The 21,360-nt window shown below is 38.5% G+C and overlaps 2 protein-coding genes across 2 annotated transcripts in view; both read left to right on the top strand.

The window, feature by feature from the left end:
- LOC146468936 (deoxynucleotidyltransferase terminal-interacting protein 1-like) overlaps window positions 1-20,859 on the top strand; it is a 120,273-nt gene extending 99,414 nt beyond the window's left edge. The window contains exon 17 of the transcript XR_014867350.1: window positions 20,841-20,859. The gene's annotated coding sequence lies outside the window, so the exon portion shown is untranslated. The remainder of the gene's footprint in view (window positions 1-20,840) is intronic.
- On the top strand, window positions 10,449-11,650 carry LOC146468937 (D(1)-like dopamine receptor). The gene has a single exon (XM_085124131.1). It carries the CDS (start codon window positions 10,533-10,535, stop codon window positions 11,580-11,582), a length of 1,050 nt encoding a protein of 349 aa, XP_084980257.1. The 5' UTR covers window positions 10,449-10,532; the 3' UTR covers window positions 11,583-11,650.
- Window positions 20,860-21,360: the final 501 nt, after the last annotated feature.

Genomic DNA, 21,360 nt, shown 5'->3' with positions numbered 1-21,360 from the left:
TAACCCTCGTCGCCCTTCACAAGGACAGGTCGCTTCATCCGCCCTCCAAACTGTTGTCTCGCAGCCTGGCGATAACGGATCTCTGTGTTGGCATCACTGTGGACCCTTTAAATGTTACCCTCTGGATGTCTATGGTGAACGAACAATGGAATATTTGCCGCTTTACATTTGCTGCAGTAGTTATAACGGGGTATTTTTTTTGTTTAGCGTCTTTGTTGACATTGTCTGCCATAAGTGTGGACAGACTTCTCGCCCTGTTGTTAGGGCTCAGATACAGACTAGTTGTAACTTTAAAGCGAACATATGTAGCTGTGGTTGTTTTTTGGGTTTTCTCCCTTGTGAGTGCCATAGCCGTGTGTCTTTGGAATGAATTAATATCAACATACTATAACTCCATAATTACACCACTGTGTCTAGTTTCCTTGATTTACTGTTACACAAGGATTTTTCTCAGGCTGCATCATCATCAAACTCAAGTTCAAGACAATGTTCAAGGACAACCAAACCAAACAATTCCACAGAACGTTGCGCGATACAGAAAGACAGTGTCCATTGCAGTATGGTTGCAGTTAATATTAGCTGTTTGTTATTTACCAGTTACTTTAATGGGCCCATTGGTAAGTCAGGGAGCAATTCCAGGTGGACTGTCTCCAACTACATTTCTTTCATTGCAATTTACTTTAACATTAGTTTATTTCAACTCGTCATTAAACCCAATTCTTTACTGCTGGAAGATCACAGAAGTCAGACAAGCAGCGAAGGACACAATCACAAAACTGTTTTGTTCGTCAAGTTAAGAGTTAAGGAATTGAATGTTTTGTGCCGGTATCGGTTAAGTTCAGTTTAAAGCGGCATCTAAGACGCAGGTTAACACTTGTAATGTATGGTTGACAATAACATGTTATTCAGCTAAACATACTTTTACACTGTTGTGTAGGTACGAGTGCAAGAAAAGTTGATTCATTTAATTAATGGAATCCGCTTCGATCTTCCATTATTTTCCGATCCACTGCTGTTTTATTCAAATTTTGAAGTGTTGTAAACCTAAATGCCAGCTTAAATTGTAAACAGTCATCAAGTTTGGGGAAGAGAAGATTTTTTACATACTTAGTCACCGGTTTAAAGCCGTCAGAAAGCGGTCAGTTGACAATGATCAAAAACTGCTCAGTGACATGAAAAATCGAAAACATTTTTTTTTCTTTATAATTGTCGTTTTACCGGGAGGAGAAATAAGCCTACAACTCGCAAATACGGGAAAGGTTTTATTCTGAAAGTCAACACACGGGTGATAAAATATTGGAGTAGCGTTTGATAAACATACTTGAAAGATGTGGGGTTCTCTTTAGTTTGCTTCGAAATAAACACTAAGCTGGATTAATTTAAAATTCAAATGTGATTTGCAAACGAAAGTAAAAGGAAAAAATTAGCATCGGTAATTCAATTAGAAGAAAAGAGAAAATCCTCTGTTATCTCGGTACACAATGTCTTTAATGGTGAGACGGAACGCAAAGTTGACTTTCCATCGATTTACCGTAAAATCTGGAATATAAATCCTGAGCTTATAAGCGTTCACAAGTCTTTTTATGCTATTGGAACTTTTATTGTGCTTCACAATTGATCTTGTTTAACAACAAAAACATCTAGAAATAGTAAGCTGATAGTTTAAAATATTCAACCTTAACAGTCCATGAACTTATTAGAATCTTATGTTATATCGCAAATCAGATGCACAAAAGGATGCGAACAGCAAAGGGATGTTACTAAAACTTGGAACGGCGATAATAACAATAACAATAACAATAACAATTACAATAATAATAATAATAATAATAATAATAATGATAATAATAATAATAATAATAATAATAATAATAATAATAATAATTACAATAATAACAATAATAATAAGATATGAAAGGGAAACTTTTAACGATAGGTCGCCGTTTGCAGTGTAATTAGGCGACTCGCTCTTTTCTTTTTTAAATGTCATCTATAGGCGAAGTCACGGAGCACAGTATTCCTGGGAAAGTATTCGAAGTCAACGTTTCTGCAATGGTTGCTACCATTTCTTTCGACAATTGTTTTTTCTTTTTGAAATCTGCATCTTTTGGCAGAGTTTTTGTGTGTAGGTGTTTGCGTAGCCTAACATGATTTTGTTTACTCTTCTGCGCCTTGTGATTGGTTTACAAATCTGCCGTCACTTTCCAAACCAATTACAACTGACCAAGAACAATATGTGACTCGCGTCAGTTGCTTGCACCCGTTTTCCAGCGCGTGGCGCCAGTTACAACTACTTGTCAGTAAGTTTACATTGATTCACTGTGTTATTTACGTCTGTTAAGAGTCGCAGTTGTACTTAACTTGGTTTTTGGTTTTACAGCCCTCGACCAAGTGTTTCAACTATTTCCTATATTATATCGTTACGAGATTTTCAGAACGTTTTCTATGCTGTAGATTTTGTTGGTGTTTCATCTCTTTACTTTCACAGCTTCGGACACATTGCCAGAGCCGGAACTGATCACTGATTATATTGCTATCGGGAAAAATTTGCAGGCTTGTTTTGAGGCAAAGTAAGCGAGCAAATTTTAGACGCAATATTCAATGCAAAACCTTCAAAATAATCGCAGGCCTTATCTAGCGTAAATTGGAATGATATTTCTCAAGGTATTTCAACAGAGAAGTTTTTCGGCTCAGTACACGTGCTTTAGTCAAATTCACTTTCAGTGCGCCCTATTACAGTGCAACTTCTGGTAAAGGGAGCACTCTTCTGTACACTGAGCTTTCTGATTCAAGGCTTTTACTTCGGCGATAACGTTTCGGGTCGGGATCATATGCGGGATGCACAGTCCTCGCTTATCCCGCGGCTCATCAAACAATTACACTGAAGTGAGGTTCATGAAGTCAGTCATAATTCAACTGCTCAAGGACAATGCCTTCTACTGCGCATACGTTCTGCGCACATCTCATAGCATCTCATATCTCAACATATTTTTGCGCAGTTTATGACTTTACAGGAAAGGAAGGACAAGTTTTAGGAAGGGCAGTTGAAATCCAAAACGAAAATTGAGGATAACAACGCATTTCGCCCGAGACAATTAAGCTTTAATTTGGAAAAAAAAGCCTTACATTGTTGTATATTGTAACGCTTTAAGCGTGGAAACTCCACTCTCGGCTAAAAGATTACAAATAGACCTTATCACGGTTTTGGAAGCCATCTTGATGGGTAGGCAAGCACGTCTTGAAATAACAATGTTTGTATGGAAACCCGATGTGAAATAATTTTCATAAAACATCGTTTCTGAAAAAATTAATGAATTGGAAACTTTAGGCACTAGGCAAAGGTTACGGTACGTAGACGACACCTTTACAATAGTACACAAAGACGAAATCGACGATTTTCACGAACACCTTAACAGATAGAACGCTGACATACAGTTTACTAAGGAGATCGAAGAAAATGGCGAAATACCTTTTCTAGACTGCTTAGTTACCGTGACAACAACGACAAACAAACTAAGAACTACGGTTTACAGGTAACCAACACATACTGACAGACTACTGGACTAGTCCTCCTAAAACCCTACTTCTCACAAAGAAACGACCATACAGATCTTAACAAGGCGAGCGCAAGTGGTATGTGACTCACCTGACAGTCTTGCACACGAAAACAACTACTTAGACAACGTTTCAACAAAAACAACTATAACAAAGACTTTGTTAGACGTCACACTTACCAGACCACTGAACCTAACGTTACAAACAACGGCGCGACTCCCGTAACTACTGTGACTATACCTTATGTAAAGGACACTTCTAAGACTTTCGCACGTATTCTACAACCCTACAACATCCCTGTAGCTCACAAACCCTTTTACTACTTTACGACAACTACTGACGAAAGTAAAGGACAAAGACGAACCGGACCGCAGATAGGGAGCAGTTTATAAGATCAATTGCTTCGACTGCCAGGCCACTTATATTGGTGAGACCGACAGAAATTTAAACGTACGACTGACTGAACACAAACGAGCAACTAGAAATGGTGATAACAACAATCACATTGCTGAGCACCATTTATAAACGAACCACAGAATCGACTGGGACTCTGCCAAGTGCATTACCTATAGTACAAATTACTATCAACGACTCACTCTGGAAAGCTGGTTTACTAACTTAGAACAAACGCCACTCAGACCTTCCTCACTCAGCGACCATGTTGAGTTTCAGGAGAAAACCGCGATTCGAGATGACTGAAATTTCTGCTGGGAACTAATTTTTGCGATGCTCTGTTCAAGCAACAGAATATTTAAGTGGGAGAAATTTGAATATTTTCAACTTTTATTGTACGGTTAGTTGACTCACAGTTCACTCCACTTACATATAAGAGACCTATCACTGTAATACCTTACTGCGCAAAGGGACTGAGCAACAACAAAACAAAAAGCCTACCCCTACCATGCACAGCCAAACACGGTTTCGTTCGTAAGGTTTGCCATGACCGGTATTACCGTATATTATTTTATAAGAAAGCAGTTTGAATGTTTGAAATACCGTAGCTGAAACCTTTCTAGGCATACAGAGGGGCTTTCGAGTGAAAGATGTAGCTAATATACAACTTTGACACCTAACTGGGAACGGCCTGTTCTGTGTAGGCCGCCGCAGAAAAGCCATTAAAACAGAACATGGTTGGTCTCCTGCACGATTCGAGTCTGTGCGTTCCTTCAGATGACCAATTCGTGCCAATCTAATGTACTGATTTGCTTTACTCTTGACAGCTCGAGTTGCTTTTTCCAATGGAAAATCGTGTTAATGTTCTTGTTTAAGTTCAATGTATATCGCCCAGTAGCACAATTCTATGAAAAGCGGAGTTTGTAATTTGAAAGAAGGGAGTTTATTTTTGCGGGTGTTTAATTTTTTTTCTGCAGTAACTAATTTTTGCGGATCAAGGTCAGGCTCCTGAGACTCAACATGGCCGCCGAGTGAGAAAGGTCTTGACCCTAAAGATGACTTCTGCTCAGGTTGTCGAAACGTTAGTCAAAGTCCTTACAAACAGTCCTTCTCAGAACTACATTCAGCCGGATGATCATAATTACAGTTTTTTTGCCATTGTCTACCAAAAGCATGGACAGACTTCTGGCCCTGTTGTTAGGGCACAGATACAGACAAATTGTCACTTTAAAGCGAACATATGAAGTTGTGATTGCTTTTTGGTTTTTCTCCTTTGTGAGTTCCATAGTGGTCCTTTGGAATGCATAATATCAACATGATATAACTACACAATTGTACCCCTGTGTCTAGTTACCTCGATTTTCTGTTACACAAGGATTTTCCTGATGCTGCGTCATCATCAAGCACAAGTTCAAGACAATATTCAAAACACTAAAACCAAAAAATTCCGCAGAAAATTGCACGATACAGAGAGACAGTGTCCACTGCACTTTTGTTGGAGTCAACATTAGTTTTTTCTTATTTACCATTTACTTTAGTGACTCGGCAGTTGCCAATTTAGGGAGTAATTCGAGGTGAACTGTCTTCACCTACAATTCCTAGATGCAATTGATTTACTTTAACATTAGTTTATTTCAACTCGTCATTTAATACAATTCTTTACTGTTGGAAGATCAAAGAAGTCAGACAAGCAGCGAAGAATACAATCAGAAAAATATTTCGTTTATCAAGTAAAGAGATACGAAATGGTTTGTGTATTTTGTATCGGTAGTTCAGTTTAAAGGGGCATCTAAGTGGCTGTTCATTCCCGGGCCGTAACACTTGTACAGGCCGATCATTGACGATAAAATGTTATGCAGCTAAACATATTTTTAACCTGTATAGTTGTATGTTTTTCTTATAAATCCCGGCTTGTTGTGCATATACGAGTGTAAGACCCTGAGCTACTTTGATTCATGTAATTATGCAACCCGCCTTGATCTTCGATTATTTTGCGATTTACCATTTTATTCAAATGCTGAAGTGTTGTAAACCTAGGTGCCAGCCTAAATTTTATACCGAGTCATCAAGCTTGGGCAAGAGAAGTCATCTTTACACACGCAGCCAGCGAGTTTAGCCGAAAGAAAGTCAGTTGAGTGATAGAAAACTGCTCAGCCACACGAGAAAACGAAAAGATTTGTTTCCTTGTAAAAGCCGTTTTATTGCCGGGGTGGAGAAATAAGCCTATATACAACTGGAAAATACGGGAAAGTCTTTATTTTGAAAGTCTACACTCGAGTGACAAACGAATGAGGGTACTTTTCATGAACATGCTTCAATTGAAATATGTGCGGTGTTCTTAAGTTTGTTTTTAAAAACTAAACAGTTGAAAACTGAAAACTACGTACTTCCAAGTCTTCGGGGAACCCGAAATTAGCATGGTGCAAGATTAATAAGGTAGGAATAAATTTTGATACTTCTTGTTGAGCAAGGTGCTGTTGCCAAGGCAACGCAGCAAGCTATTAACCGTCCACAAATAATGGTTTTTCTTAATTTTTAGAAAATGCACTCGTTAGAATTTTTCCATTTTTTGTATCCAGAAAAACTCACAAAATACTGACATAGTGATGCTGCTTTCATGTTATTTTAACAGAGAGATCTCCTGTAAATGTTGGTTTTTCACTTTAATGGTTTTTGAAGTAACCCTCTGTTAGATTTTGTTTTTGGTTTTTAGGCGAGTTGCGCTTTTAGAAAACTACTGTTTTGTCAAATTTCACGAAATTCTAACGAGCGGTTCCTCAGAAAACAGTTCATTTCCATTAAAACAACCAGTCACAATTTTTTACTCAAATGCGCATGCGTGGCTTTTAATTTGGTTTTCTCGACACAGTGGCAAAATGAGTGCGCATGCTCCGCAGATTTGTGATTCGAGCGAGAATCGATTACGAACGCTCCAGTTCAATCGCCAAATTTACACCTGTTACCACAATATATTTTTTTCGTTGAATAAGATATGTGATTGAGACAGTCCGAAGAAACCTTTCCCGGAAGCGGCAACTTTATCTATTTCTATTTGGGCTTATTCACACGAAATGAGAACGAGCAATGGGAATTTTAAAAATGCCGCCATTTTTCCGAGTAAGATTGCTGACGCGTGACGAGCATGCGCACTCACTTTGGCGCTCTGTCGGTTTTCTCAGCAAAGATGAAAAGAGTACAAGAAGGCTAAGCTCATTGCGAACTCACTTTTTTTGTTCGGCGATAAAAGAAGAAGGTTTCACAAACGAGAAACTGAGTTATTTTAAGAGCAAACCTTACCTTTGTGATCCATTGGTATAAAATCGAGGGATCGATAGTATTTGCTTACCACAACCTTAGCGTGCGCTTAATAGCATCACTAACAGAATCTGTAAAGCGCGCGCAAACTGTGTTCGGCCACCTTATATATTTGATCTCTTGTTGCTTCTGATTAGCAACTGTCCTTCTTATACCGTTCAAGCTTGGTATGGCTCATTTCAGTGTGTTTTGTGACAGCATAGCCTCTCTTTTCATCTTTGTATGGGTAGGATTTGAACCGTGTTTGAATAATCATTATCTTGCTGCTTTTGTATTGCCGGAGCCGGCATTTTGCTTTTGTGGCAAGATGTTGTGTGTCTTATCGCGGCTATTTGTCTCTTAAATCTTTCCTTAGGATTGTAGCTTCTTTGAAAGCTATGCAATGCGTTAAATTGGGGGCTAAAGGCCGCTAAAGTTACAGCTGTGTTTTTGTTATCCCTCCGCTCTGTAACTGTAAGGTTTGTGTTGCGGGAGCTTAGTATTTTCCTCCTGTGTTTTGATTACGTGCTTTGGCCAGGGACTGCTTCGAGTCCTTCGGCGGTTAGTAAATTCTGTGGCATTTAAGGTAATGGTCAGGCAAGACCGCGGTTTCGATCTCTCTTCAGTTGCCGATTCTTTAGAAATGATAGAGATGAGTTCTGGGTATCATTTCATGGCAGCAATTTTTAGTTTAACACCAAAAACATCTCGAGACACTCAGCTTACAGCTTCAAACAGCCAACCTTAACAGTCCATGGGTTTTATTATCGAAAGGATTTTACGGTCAGGTATTTTTCGGCGTGGAGGGGTGGGGTGGTTTTATTAGGAATTTAATGTTTTATCGTAAACCGGAAAAAAAAACAACAACAAAGGTTCATTTTTTCTAAGTTTCTCTCAAAGACCACGTTTCTTCAAGCTTGGAAATGAAAGGTTATTGGATCAACTGAAAATTGGATTTTTTTTCTCAGTTATCAAGACTTGGTGATCATGAACAAAGTGTTGTTTTGGAAGACTTTTTATTAGCTTGAAATCAATTTATTTTTTGAACATTAAAAGTTGACCAATGAAGCGTTTGGCGCCGTGACAAGTTATGGCTAAAAATATAAACAGAAATATATGAAGATCTATCCAAGTGTAATTTGCTTGTAAACAGGTGAATGTTTTTCGAGAATTCAAAGCTTTCCTCTTCCCCTCCCCATAAGTATACAGCATTTATTTCTTGATATCACCGGCGTACAATTCCAAACATGAAACCCTGAGAAAATAAGCCCACCAAAAGAAAACCTCCTGAAATTTCTGGGCCATATATTTCTTCTGTAATTATCCCTCGTGAATATTAGCTTATAGACTGCTGATGGAAGTTGTTTTAAGCTGTAAACATCATGATTAATTCAAGCGGTTTTAAGTCCGAAAATGAGCCGCTTAAAAGACTATTGAACGAATTGAAGTGTACGGCTCCTACTTATTATTTTACGGAATGCCAACTTCGAAGATATGAATGAGAACGTGGCAGGAAGTTTTTAACCGATGGACTTCCTTAAACTGAACAGCTGCGTGTTAGTAATATATGGAAACACTAAGCTAACAGCTTAAAACCTAGAACCTTGAGAGTAAATGGGTTTATTATGGGAAGGATTTTATGGTGTGATATTTTTTGGCGAGGAGGGGTGGGGTGGTTTTACTCTGAATTTTATGTTATATCGCAAACCAGAAACGAACAACAAAGGTCCATTTTTTTATGTTTCTCACCAAATAACAGGTTCTGCAGGCTTCAAAATGAAAGGTTATACGATAAACTGGAAAACGGATCTTCCCCCTCAATTATGAAGACTTGGTGATCATTAACAAAGTGTTGTTTTGAAAGACTTTTTATTTGCTTGAAATCAATTTATTTTTTGAACATTAAAAGTTGACCAATAAAGCGTTTGGCGCCGTGACAAGTTATGGCTAAAAATATAAACAGAAATATATGAAGCTGAGATCTATCCAAGTTTAATTTGCTTGTAAACAGGTGAATGTTTTTCGAGAATTCAAAGCTTTCCTCTTCCCCTCCCTATAAGTATACAGCATTTATTTCTTGATATCACCGGCGTACAATTCCAAACATAAAACCCTGAAAAAATAAGTCCACCAAAAGAGAACCTCCTGAAATTTCTGGGCCATATATTTCTTCAATAATTATCCCTCGTGAATATTAGCTTATAGACTGCTGATGGAAGTTGTTTTAAGCTGAAAACATGATGATTATTTCAAGCGGTTTTAAGTCCGAAAATGAGCCGCTTAAAAGACTATTGAACGAATTTAAGCGTAGGGCTCCTACTTAGAATTTTACGGAATGCCAACTTCGAAGATGTGAATGAGAACGTGGCAGGAAGTTTTATAACCGATGGACTTCCTTAAACTGAACAGCTGCGTGTTAGTGATATATGGAAACACTAAGCTAACAGCTTAAAACCTAGAACCTTGAGAGTACATGGGTTTATTATTTGAAGAATTTTACGGCGTGATATTTTTTGGCAAGGAAGGGTGGGGCGGTTTTACTCTGAATTTTATGTTGTATAGCAAACCAGTAACGAACAACAGAGTTTCATTTTTTCTGTCTTCCGCCAACGAACAAGTTTCTGCAGGCTTAAAATTGACGGTTATTGGATAAACAGGAAATTGGATCTTCCCTCTCAGTTATAAAGACTTGGTGATGATGAACAGCGGTTTTAAATTGTGTTTTCTCTAAAGCCCACGCATAATATCTTAAAAACAAAAACCGCTGAAAAAACTTTTTAATGAATTTAAGTGTAGGTCTCCTACTAAGAAGATTACGGCATGCCAGCTTCAACGTTTATTAATGAGAACGTGGCAGGAAATTTTTAACTTGGACTTCCTTAAACTGAACAGCTGCGTGGTAGTGATATATGGAAACACTAAGTTAACAGCTTAAAACCTGGAACTTTGACAGTCCACGGGTTCATTATCCAAAGGATTGTAAATTGTTATATTTTTTGGCGAGGAGGGGTGGGGTGGTTATATTCTGAATTTTATGTTATATCGCAAACCAGGAACAGAAACAGAGGTTCATTTTTTCTATCGGAATCAAAAATCGACAGTCGACAGCCAAAACTGTTTTCTCGCCACGTTCTCGCTCATCATTGACGATTAAAAATAAAAACAAAAACAACAACTCTGGAGTAAACGTCAATGACATTTATAACTTCGACAACAACATTTCAAGAGCTGAAGAAATTCTGACTTTGGTGGAACTTCGCTTCAAACTTCAACATTGCAAGTCGTTACTAATGACTGGAGACGCAAACGAAACGGATTTCTCCGAGGAAACCGCAGCCGTTAACATTTCTGTAAGCACCGCTATCCAGTTAGCGCTATGCCTAGCTATTATGTTTCTAATAATCACGGGGAATGTATCCGTTGTTGCGGCATATTTTTCCAACTCCAGGATTCGAACTGGAACCTACACCATCCTCGTTAGTTTGGCAATCTCCGATCTGTTAGTTGGTTGCGTCTCTTTACCACTGTGGATGTACATCAGCCTAAGACGCGTCCAGAAAGGACCTCTCAACACTATTTTCCTGTCTTTCGACATTTTCAGCGCGCTCGCCTCAATTTTCCACCTAACAACAGTCAGTCTGGAACGATGGCTGGCGATTTCGCGGCCGTTTGTATACGAGACACTTTCCACAGTGCACTACTCACTCATACTCTGTGGAGCTTGGCTTACGGCTTTTGCGGTTGCGGCAATTCGACCAGCGCTGGATAGAGCAGCAAGCAAGAACCGTCACAGAATCTACACCCCGTTTCTCTTGCTTGTAGGCTACGTAGGACCGGGAATTCTCATTAGCCTGGTGAACTATTCTATTTTCAAAGTGGTTCGAACGCTGATTGCAAACCTTCCGACGTGTACAATACAAGACTCGGAAGAAATTACTAAGATTCGTAAGAATATAAACAAGCAAAGACGCACCGCGCTTACTCTGGCATTGGTTACTGCAATGTTCTTGGTTTCTTGGTCATCATTCTTTACTATCAGCACAATCTCGGTTTTTTGTCCGCATTGCGTGCCCTTCGAAACATTGACTCCTTTTCTCGCGTTTTCAAAATGGCTGCAGTATAGTAACAGCGCTATGAACCCAATGGTGTACGCCTTCCGTGATGCTGACATGAGAAAAACGTTCATCCGTCTTCTTGGCCCGTGTGGACGTGCTTTGGCGACGCAGCGCGTACGGCGGGTGGCTCCAGTTATAATAGCCCCACTGAGCCAGGAAACCAGAACGGGACATCAAGATGAACTTGAAACAGTCCTACATGATCATGATGAAACGCAACTGTGAATCTACAACTGCATACAAAACAATGGTAGAACATACGTCGAGATAAGTTATTTTAAAGCACAAGGTTACATTGGAGAGCAGCGCAGCCAAATCTTTCATAGGATAGGATAGGATAGGATATGATAGGATTCCAGTGGCGTAGCCAGGGGAGGGTTCCAGGGGTTACTTCTTGCGTCAAGGAACCCCCCCTTCTATTTTTAACAGTGATTTTATCTTAGCAAGAGTGTAATGGACTCTCGATTCCTGAAATTCTTCGTTTTGTTCTATGCTTACAATAAGTACAGTGAACGTCATTGTGGTATATATTTGCGTTTCACTTGCATTTTCGGAGACATGAGCAGAGCTGGGATTCCACTTGCATTTTCGGAGACATGAGCAGAGCTGGGATTCCAGTCCTGAAAACCCTGAGTGTAAAACTTCCGAAGAGAGATCTAGATGTCTACGAGGCATACACTAACAGTAATAATGTCACGGACGATCTCCAGGATATCCGAGACAACATTGAAGACATCTGGACCGAGTGGTTCGATCTAGCGGTCACTACCGCGGCAAATGTAGGTGTTGTGCCTTCCATCCCACGCCGGACCAATCAGCAGCAGCATCGCGACAATGTACCAGCCCAGACACCATCTGATTACTATAAGAGGGCAGTTGCTATTCCCCTTCTAGACCATCTACAATCAGAGATGAAAACATACTTCAATCCTACTAATGATGCTGTCTTGTCCAGCCTCTTTAATCTTTTTCCTGAGCTGGTAGCCCTCGGAGACAGAAATCCTGACATTGAAGTAGCGCTGGAGTTTTATGAGAACGACCTTTCTTCTCCTCATGTGGTTGATGTTGAGCTCCTGCGATGGAAGAGAAAGTGATGCAGCACTGAGGACGCCGACCTTCCCACCCGTGCAGTTCATCGAGAGTTCTTTCCTAACATCTTGATCCTCAATTTGTGCACATTGCCGATAACATCAGCTGAATGTGAGCGCTCATTCAGTACACTAAGAAGGTTAAAAACATACCTGAGGTTGACCATGTCAAGCGAGCGAGAGTCTGGGCTGGCGTTGATGAACATAATTACCACCGAGATATAAATATCAAGGAAGTGATAAACATGTTCGCTCAACGGCAACCAAGGCGTCTTCTGTTTGCCTAGCGTAAAGGCCAAAGTGTTTTACGCACGTAGTAAATATAAGGATTTTAGACCAACCGTTTTCGTTCGAACCAATTTGGAACCCCTCCTCCTAAAAATCCTGTATACGCCCCTGAGGATATATAAGATATGATATGATATGATATGATATGATATCATATCATATCACATGACATGACATGACATGATATGATATGATATGATATGATATGATATGATATGATATGATATGATATGATATGATATGATATGATAGGATAGAACAAGTAAGGATAGGATAGGTTAGGAGGGGATATTCACGATGACGCACTCTTATATAACGCTATGTTTTGTTTTTTATCGCCGTAGTCGGGGCTGAAATATTGATTTGCTTCTTTCAGTTGTTTTGCTAATTTCGTTTAAAGTAGAGAAAAATTGGTCAGTTCTGAAATTATTCTGTGTACAAAAAGATTAATTGATTGTGGTCTCAAAAGTGTGATAGGTTTTAAACTTTAGGATACTCACTCCTTCACAAAAGTTCGAGCTGGTCCTACTTACGGGCTCTGAGGGGGTAGAACTTGGTAGTCTACTGTTTTTTTTTTTTTGAGACTTGGCAGTCTACTACTACAAATTCCTTGACATTAAAATTAGTTAGACCATTGGCACCTTTTTGAAAAATGACCGAGTTATGCAGACATGGATCAGGGAAATACTTGATATAATGAAATATAGATGACAAAACTGATCGTCTAGGCAGTAACTGAAAGAAATGAGTTTCCCTACAACGAACACGTTTCTGTATGCTTGAAAATAAAAGGTTATTGGATAAACTGGAAATTGGATCTTTCCCCTCAGTCCATGAAGACTTGGTCATGATGAACAAAGTGTTGTTTTGAACGACTTTGTATTAGCTTGAGAAAATGTTTTATTAAAAGTTGATCAACAAACTGTTAGTCGCCGTGACAAGGTATGGATACCAATATAAACAGAGCTAAACAGACACATATGAAGAGCTATCGAAACAACTTTGAAGTTTACGGCATGCCAGCTTCAAAGTTAATATATATATTTAGCCAAGCCTAAAAGAGGAGCTCCACAATTCCTTTTTAATAGCATTTATAAACATGCTACTCTGCTTATTGTATGAACGTAATAACGTTTCAAATTCTTCTTCCTGTCTTGAGTTATATATATCTTAAGAGACAGTCCGCGTTAGATTCGACCGGTCAATTTGGGCCAGTCGTTCGATTTCCTTCAAATTTTCAGCAACAGACAAAGTTGATATAGAATTAATGAAAACACATTTCTTTTGATTCTAAACTTAACAAGGCCCGAAATTTTGAGGCGAATGTTCAACCCTCCCGAATCCCCGAAAATCGACCTTTCACCGAGTCGAAATTAACCCGTTTTCGGATGTTTGCCGCCGAAATAATATTTATCCGAAAAACCTTACATTTATACCACGAACACATACACTATACTTCTTTACAAATATGGTATATAGAACTCATATTATTGAGAACTTTTAAAAGGAGGGCATCTCAAACATACCAATGTTAACGATTCGTGCACGGAGCGTGTCAAGTGCTGCAACAAAAACCAACATTTCTCAAAATTCTGACTTACTCTGGAAGTCTCGTGTATTTTTTCAAAGAGTACTAGGATAGTGTCCTTAAACTACGGAATAATATTTAGTGGATCTCTATACTGCGAAAAGATACGGCCGCAACAATTTTGGGCAAATCTCTTATTTTCCGACACGTGTTGTGTGACAGCGATGGCATCCCAAGGCAACAAACTTCGACTTTTTCTGTCTTGACTGCAACTTAAAGTAGACAAATACGTTTTAAAAGGGTAAACAATTAAAAACGTACCTTAAAACTTCCACTGTTTTGCTTCCAAGACTTCATGTTTCACCGATTAACTGTCAGCAAATTTGATGGCCGTGTCACGGTATCCGTGTTCTTTATTTGTTGGCTTGCAGGCGACGATCATGCTAGCTAATAACCTGAACAACTCTACAGAGTTCCGTGAAATTAGTTCTGTTATTCAACCGGGCACTCTGCCGACCAAACAGTCATCAGTTGCAGAATTTATATCGAGGAAAGACTTTTGAAAGTTGTCTTCCATCTTTGTTTTGAAATAACAACCGCTGACAGTAACAACACTTCCGGTCTGATCGAACCGGAAACAGAACATCGTCTACAGTAAGAAGTCGTGCACTAAGTTCAATTTCTAGAGTTTTATTGTTATTAACGTACTGTTGATTACTTGATTATTTCTAGCTTATTTTCTACTTCAAATGCATACATGTTTATGCCGGGCAACTCATTATTTAACCCTTTTACGTTATCTGAGATGTATTGGTGGTTTTCACCTCACACATCGTCACGCAAGTAAAAAAAATAAAATCCTCAACAATTCAATAGATAAAGTCAAGAAATTGATATGTTTTAGAAGAGTGTTACATAAACAACGTGTAACAGCCGCAGGGCTGTGCGATATCTCATAACCGAGTTATTCAAGAAAATGTACCACGGAAAATTACAGAGTTTAGTATGGGACGCCAATTGTTGGTGTTCCATCTGAGGGACACCAACATGGCGGCCGGAAACCAGCAAAAGCATCTGAAATTTACCTTGGCTATTTCAAAGCTTTTCTTCTCTCCGCTGAACTTTCACACATTAACATGAGACCTAATAAAACACGAGGCAAATCGATGTTTTCATGTATTCGTGACATGTTTAGAGCAGCAATCCTTCTGTCACGCACTGCTCAAAAATCTAAAATTCAAACTGCTCTATTTAAAAAAAAATGCGTTCCTTCTGAAAACAAGCAAGCCGATGGTATTTTATATTTTCTTTTATGTGATGAAGATAAAAACCCAAAATTGTGTTTAGATATGAATTTCAGTTTTTTATGACGTCATGTGAAAACCAGCAATTTTACTAAAATAATAACAAAAACTGTAAAAAAAAAAATATCGAAAAACTGCGAAATATATAGAAATGAGACTTCATAAAGGTCTCAACAGCAACTGCAAATTTACGAGACTTGCAATAAATGAGACGTCAGAATGGTCTCACCGAGAACTGCGAATTCTAATGTAAAAAGAAGAAAATGCAGGTAACTGCGAAAATTTGCAATTTTCAGTTGAAAATCGTAAACTTTGTAGCGACAATTTCGTCCTTGACCGGCATACCGCTACAATAAAAGAGGCTAAGGCTAGCAGAGTTTTTCTTTATCTTGTTTGTTTTCCGGGGGTTTTATTTAGGCTAGACTTTTTAGCGGCTCTCCTGTTTGCTATCTCCGAGAGCGACAGGTAGCTGCATGGAAGGCAATCATTAAAAACTGAGTGTACCTCCTAAATATTATTCTGTCTCTTAGCTAAATAATTTTACAGAAATTACGAACATTTTTCAACAAAGATAGCCAAGTGCTGAACCAAATCCTTCTTTCTGTCCTTTGCTGTAAATGGGACTTCATAGTTCTTTAGAATGTTCTTTAGCATTGAAACATTAAACTGTGAAAGTTTGTCGGTTTTCCGGTACTGGCAAAGGTCATAAACGTCGTAGTAAATGGGATGTAGAAGGCTGATCTCGTCAACAATGCTGTTCACCACTTCTTGTCTGTTGAAATACACATTGAAATCGGAGATCATGGAAAGAAGCTAATGAATTAAAGTATTTATGATCGATTAAGGAGAGAGTGGGCCGCGCGTTTCTCTACTGTAGATGAAGACAGTCAAGAAGCTTCTAATAATTCGAGAGAGAACGCCCGTGGTTCAGAACAGGCAACCAGACCCTCAAATCTCACGCGAGGGTGGGCCCTTTTAAAGCCACTTGCCCCAACTCGTTTTTCTGAAAATGTAAAGGATTACTTGAAAGCAAAGTTTAACCAAGAAGAACGAACGGGGTTGAAGACTAACCCAAAACAAGTCTCTGCAGACATGCGAAACGCCCGAGATGAACAAAATGAGCGTCGCTTTTCCAGAGAAGAATGGCTAACAGCTGTTCAAATAAAGAACTTTTTCTCTCAGCTAGTGCCATCCAAGAGGAAAGGGCAAGATGCAGCTGATGACAAAAAACAGAGATTGAAGAAATACTGGAATAGGAAGAAGAAAGCAACAGACAAGAAGTGGTGAACAGCATTGTTGACGAGATCGGCCTTCTACATCCCATTTACTACGACGTCTATGACCTTTGCCAGTACCGGAAAACCAACAAACTTTCACAGTTTAATGTTTCAATGCTAAAGAACATTCTAAAGAACTATGAAGTCCCATTTACAGCAAAGGACAGAAAGAAGGATTTGATTTAGCACTTGGCTATCTTTGTTGAAAAATGTTCGTAATTTCTGTAAAATTGTTTAGCTAAGAGACAGAATAATATTTAGGTACACTCAGTTTTTAATGATTGCCTTCCATGCAGCTACCTGTCGCTCTCGGAGATAGCAAACAGGAGAGCCGCTAAAAAGTCTAGCCTAAATAAAACCCCCGGAAAACACAGGGCCGTAGCCAGACTTCAGAATAAGACGAGGCAAGTTTCGAGGGCCGAAGGCGCGAGCCGCTAGGGGGGTGTGGGGGCATTCCCCAAAGAAAATTTTGAAATTTAGAGGTTCAGAAATGATCTTGTAAGCATTTTCCGTTGCATTTTTCTTCAAAAACGTCAATCTTGGGCAAGTGTAGAAGTTCACTTTTTTATTGCTTAGCGATACTGGTGCCAAGTTAATGACCATCTGCATTTTAAAGCATTCAAATGTTATAACACGTATTATAACAATAAAATGAATCCACGAGAGTAGCCAACGTTTATGGATTTTATACTGTAGATAATTAGGAGAAGTCTTATCAATTATCTGTTTCGATACGCTCTTGCTTATGTTCTTCAACTTTGAGACAGCCATATCATAATATTAATATTGCCATCTTATATACTTGTAGGACTAAGAAGTCACTAACTTTCACGATTAAGAGTAGATCAGAGTCGGTAAACGTCTCCCTTAACAGTTAGAAAAGTAAACGTTTTGCCCAAAATTGTTGCGGCCGTATCTTTTCGCAGTATAGAGATCCACTAAATATTATTCCGTAGTTTAAGGACACTATCCTAGTACTCTTTGAAAAAATACACGAGACTTCCAGAGTAAGTCAGAATTTTGAGAAATGTTGGTTTTTGTTGCAGCACTTGACACGCTCCGTGCACGAATCGTTAACATTGGTATGTTTGAGATGCCCTCCTTTTAAAAGTTCTCAATAATATGAGTTCTATATACCATATTTGTAAAGAAGTATAGTGTATGTGTTCGTGGTATAAATGTAAGGTTTTTCGGATAAATATTATTTCGGCGGCAAACATCCGAAAACGGGTTAATTTCGACTCGGTGAAAGGTCGATTTTCGGGGATTCGGGAGGGTTGAACATTCGCCTCAAAATTTCGGGTCTTGTTAAGTTTAGAATCAAAAGAAATGTGTTTTCATTAATTCTATATCAACTTTGTCTGTTGCTGAAAATTTGAAGGAAATCGAACGACTGGCCCAAATTGACCGGTCGAATCTAACGCGGACTGTCTCTTAAGTGCATATAAAGGAAACTTTTTACGCCTCAGCGGAAAATGTTTTGAACCATAAGCTGTTCTGGTTGATCGGCGAGATCACATTGCCAAATTCCGATGACGTCCGAGAGCATAAAATACTTATGGATGAAAAAATTACGCTCTCTCTCAAATATTTCTCCTGTGGAAATTATTAATGCATTTGTGTAAAGTTTGAAATGCGTATAATGAAGACAATTTGGCTACCACGTAAAGTTTCCACGCGTGCGATTTGGCCGCTCGGATAAAAATAAAATATTTGTTTCAAAATTTATTACTTTGTAAATATTCCTCGTACAGAAATATTTATAGTCTCATAATAAACGTTACAAGAAAAGAAATAAAGGAAAAATAATGTTTGGTTATGGTTCGAAATATTTGAACGTTTACTTTAGAATTAGGGCGTACTGTTTACAAATATGCACTGCGAATGACGAGCACAAAATGTTCAAAACAATTAAATAAATGACTCTAGGAATATTTCTCCCAAAGAAACGATTCTAGTCTCTAACTAAAATTAAGAAAAGAATACAGGAAAAATAATGTCTGGTTGTGGCCCGAAATATTTCAGTGAGCGCTTAAAATTAAAGCGTGTTTACAAAACTTATGCGCTGTGAATTGCGAACGAATTACACAAGTCCAGCACAAAATATTCAAAACAATTCATAACTCTGTGAACATTTCTCTTAAAGAAATAATTCTAGTCTCTAAACAAACATTAACAAAAGGAGAATACAGGAAAAATAATGTTTGGTTGTGGCCTGAAATATTTCAGTGAGCGCTTTAATTTAAAATTAGAGCGTGTTTACAGAACTTATGCGCTGCGAATTTCAAAACAATTCATAACTCTGTGAATATTTCTCTTACAGAAATAATTCTAGTCTCTTAGTAAACGTTCACAAACGGAGGATACAGGAAAAATAATGTTTGGTTGTGGTCCGAAATATTTCAGTGAGCACTTAAAATTAGAGCGTGTTTACAAAACTTATGCCCTGCAATTGGCGAATGAATTAGAGAAGTCCAACACAAAAATGTTCAAAACAACACATAACTCTGTGAATATTTCTCCTACAGAAATAATTCAAGTCGATAAGTAAACGTTAACAAAAGGAGAATACAGGAAAAATAATGTTTGGTTGTGGTCCGAAATATTTAAGAGCGGCTTTCCATAAACATCGACCGAAATCAACTTTTGGTGGCACAAGTCAGAAAATCGATTTAGATCATATTTTGCTCATAGGTAGGCCTTAGTAAGAAACAAAACGGGCTGTAGTTAGTTTTTCCAAATACGGCTTCCTTACGCGTAAACAAGCGAAAAACGATTTTCAGTTCAGTCGAGTTCAAAATTCGCTTCCGGTCGGGCGGAATTTTCCTTAACTAATTGGCTGGCCGAGTATTAATCCACAGCCAGTCACAGATAATGAAATAACTTCTATAGCTTTTCTAGGTCTTCATCTTCTGTTCTACAGAAAAGCACTCAAAACTTAGGTTACTTTTATGCCCGAAACAGATCTAGAACAACATGCTGTAAATGCAAATTTTTAACAACCAAATTTTCGAACTGAAAAACCGGCGATTTTACCCATGGGCGATAACTTACACTATCATAAAATGACCTTCTATGGCTTCACTGTGTACTTATCAATCATAACATCAACACAAAACTTTGGGTAAATTATTTTAAGTGACCCGCAGGGCCTCGAATTTATCACCTACCATGTCGAAAATCTGGCATTCGCATTGTAAACAATGGCGTGACATAGCCGTTGACCGCGAACCACGAAAGCGAAAAGAGAATCAAAAACGTGCGTCAATTTGAGACACAAAGGTACGGAAACTAAGCTGATACCTTAATGAAAAATCAAACATAAGTTTTGGCCATCTTCTTCATCTATTCCCTCTCGATACAAGCATATTAGTGTGTCGACGACGATATTTTCAGTATTTCATGATCATTTCATGCACGTTTTAACAAGAATTTAGCATCGAATTCTTCATTAATCCACACTAGGGTGATTTCTGTACTCTTACCTTCTGAGTAACAAATCAATCCAGTTTACGAATTAATAAACATTTCTTGTTTTTTTAAATAAACAACTTGCAAGCTACACTGTTGCATGACAACCATGAACCGGAAGTGTCACCATAAAGATTTATGTTTTCGCAATGTCTCAATGTTTCAATGGGGATACAGACGATTTTAAGGGACTAGTTTTCGTAACTAATGTCCGTTTGCTTCCATACTTTCGCACGCAGAATAAATACTCAAAAACGGGGCACATTATATTCGAAGACCAACAAAGTTAAATCATTCGTGACTTGAATATTGTTGACACAATGTTCTGTTTTAGTTCTTTTTCGTTTCTCTCCAGTGAGAAGTCCTTTCCTCTCTATCAAGTGTGGGACTTAATTAACAAACGTACCGACCAAATTTGACGGCCGAAGTAGCAATAAGGACATGCTACGGCTCCTACATTTGGTATTTCTGTGTCTACCTTCTCTCCTATACATCCAGGAATACCGTAAACTGCCGCGACTTATAAGCCCTGGCGCCCGTTTCTCGAAAGTCCCGGTAACTTACCGGACCCGATAAGTGTCGTTGGTGATAAATGTTTCTCAGCAGCTAAGCCCAAATCGTCATTGTCTTGATGTTTCCTGGCGTTGAAAACATGGCCCTCGTTCCCTACCTCTTGAAAACCATAACATGACTTGTGCTGGTCAATATTCTTTGTACAGGACACACTTAGGACAGCAGAGGTACTATGTCTCTGGACCTTGTTCTGTCTCTGCGAGTAAACGAACATGGCCCACCAACTATCGACTTAAAAGAACAGCAAACTTCCATGCTCGCCGTTTTGTTTACAGTTCCTGGCTGTTTTTCTGGTGTAATAATAATTCAATTTATTCATAGGTCCAAAACTGCGACGTTCAAAAATCTAATTAGTTAATTACGTTCATCTTCACATAAAAAATTTTTCAGGATCAAAAAGCGCAGCAAAATAACATTATTAATAACACGAGTATTGACCACTATCTTGGTTTCATTAAATTTGTTACGGTTTTT

This window comes from Pavona decussata, unplaced genomic scaffold, assembly GCF_977016875.1.
Source record: "Pavona decussata unplaced genomic scaffold, jaPavDecu1.1 SCAFFOLD_128, whole genome shotgun sequence".
Lineage (NCBI taxonomy): Eukaryota > Metazoa > Cnidaria > Anthozoa > Scleractinia > Agariciidae > Pavona > Pavona decussata.
This window is presented reverse-complemented; position numbering and strand designations above follow the sequence as displayed.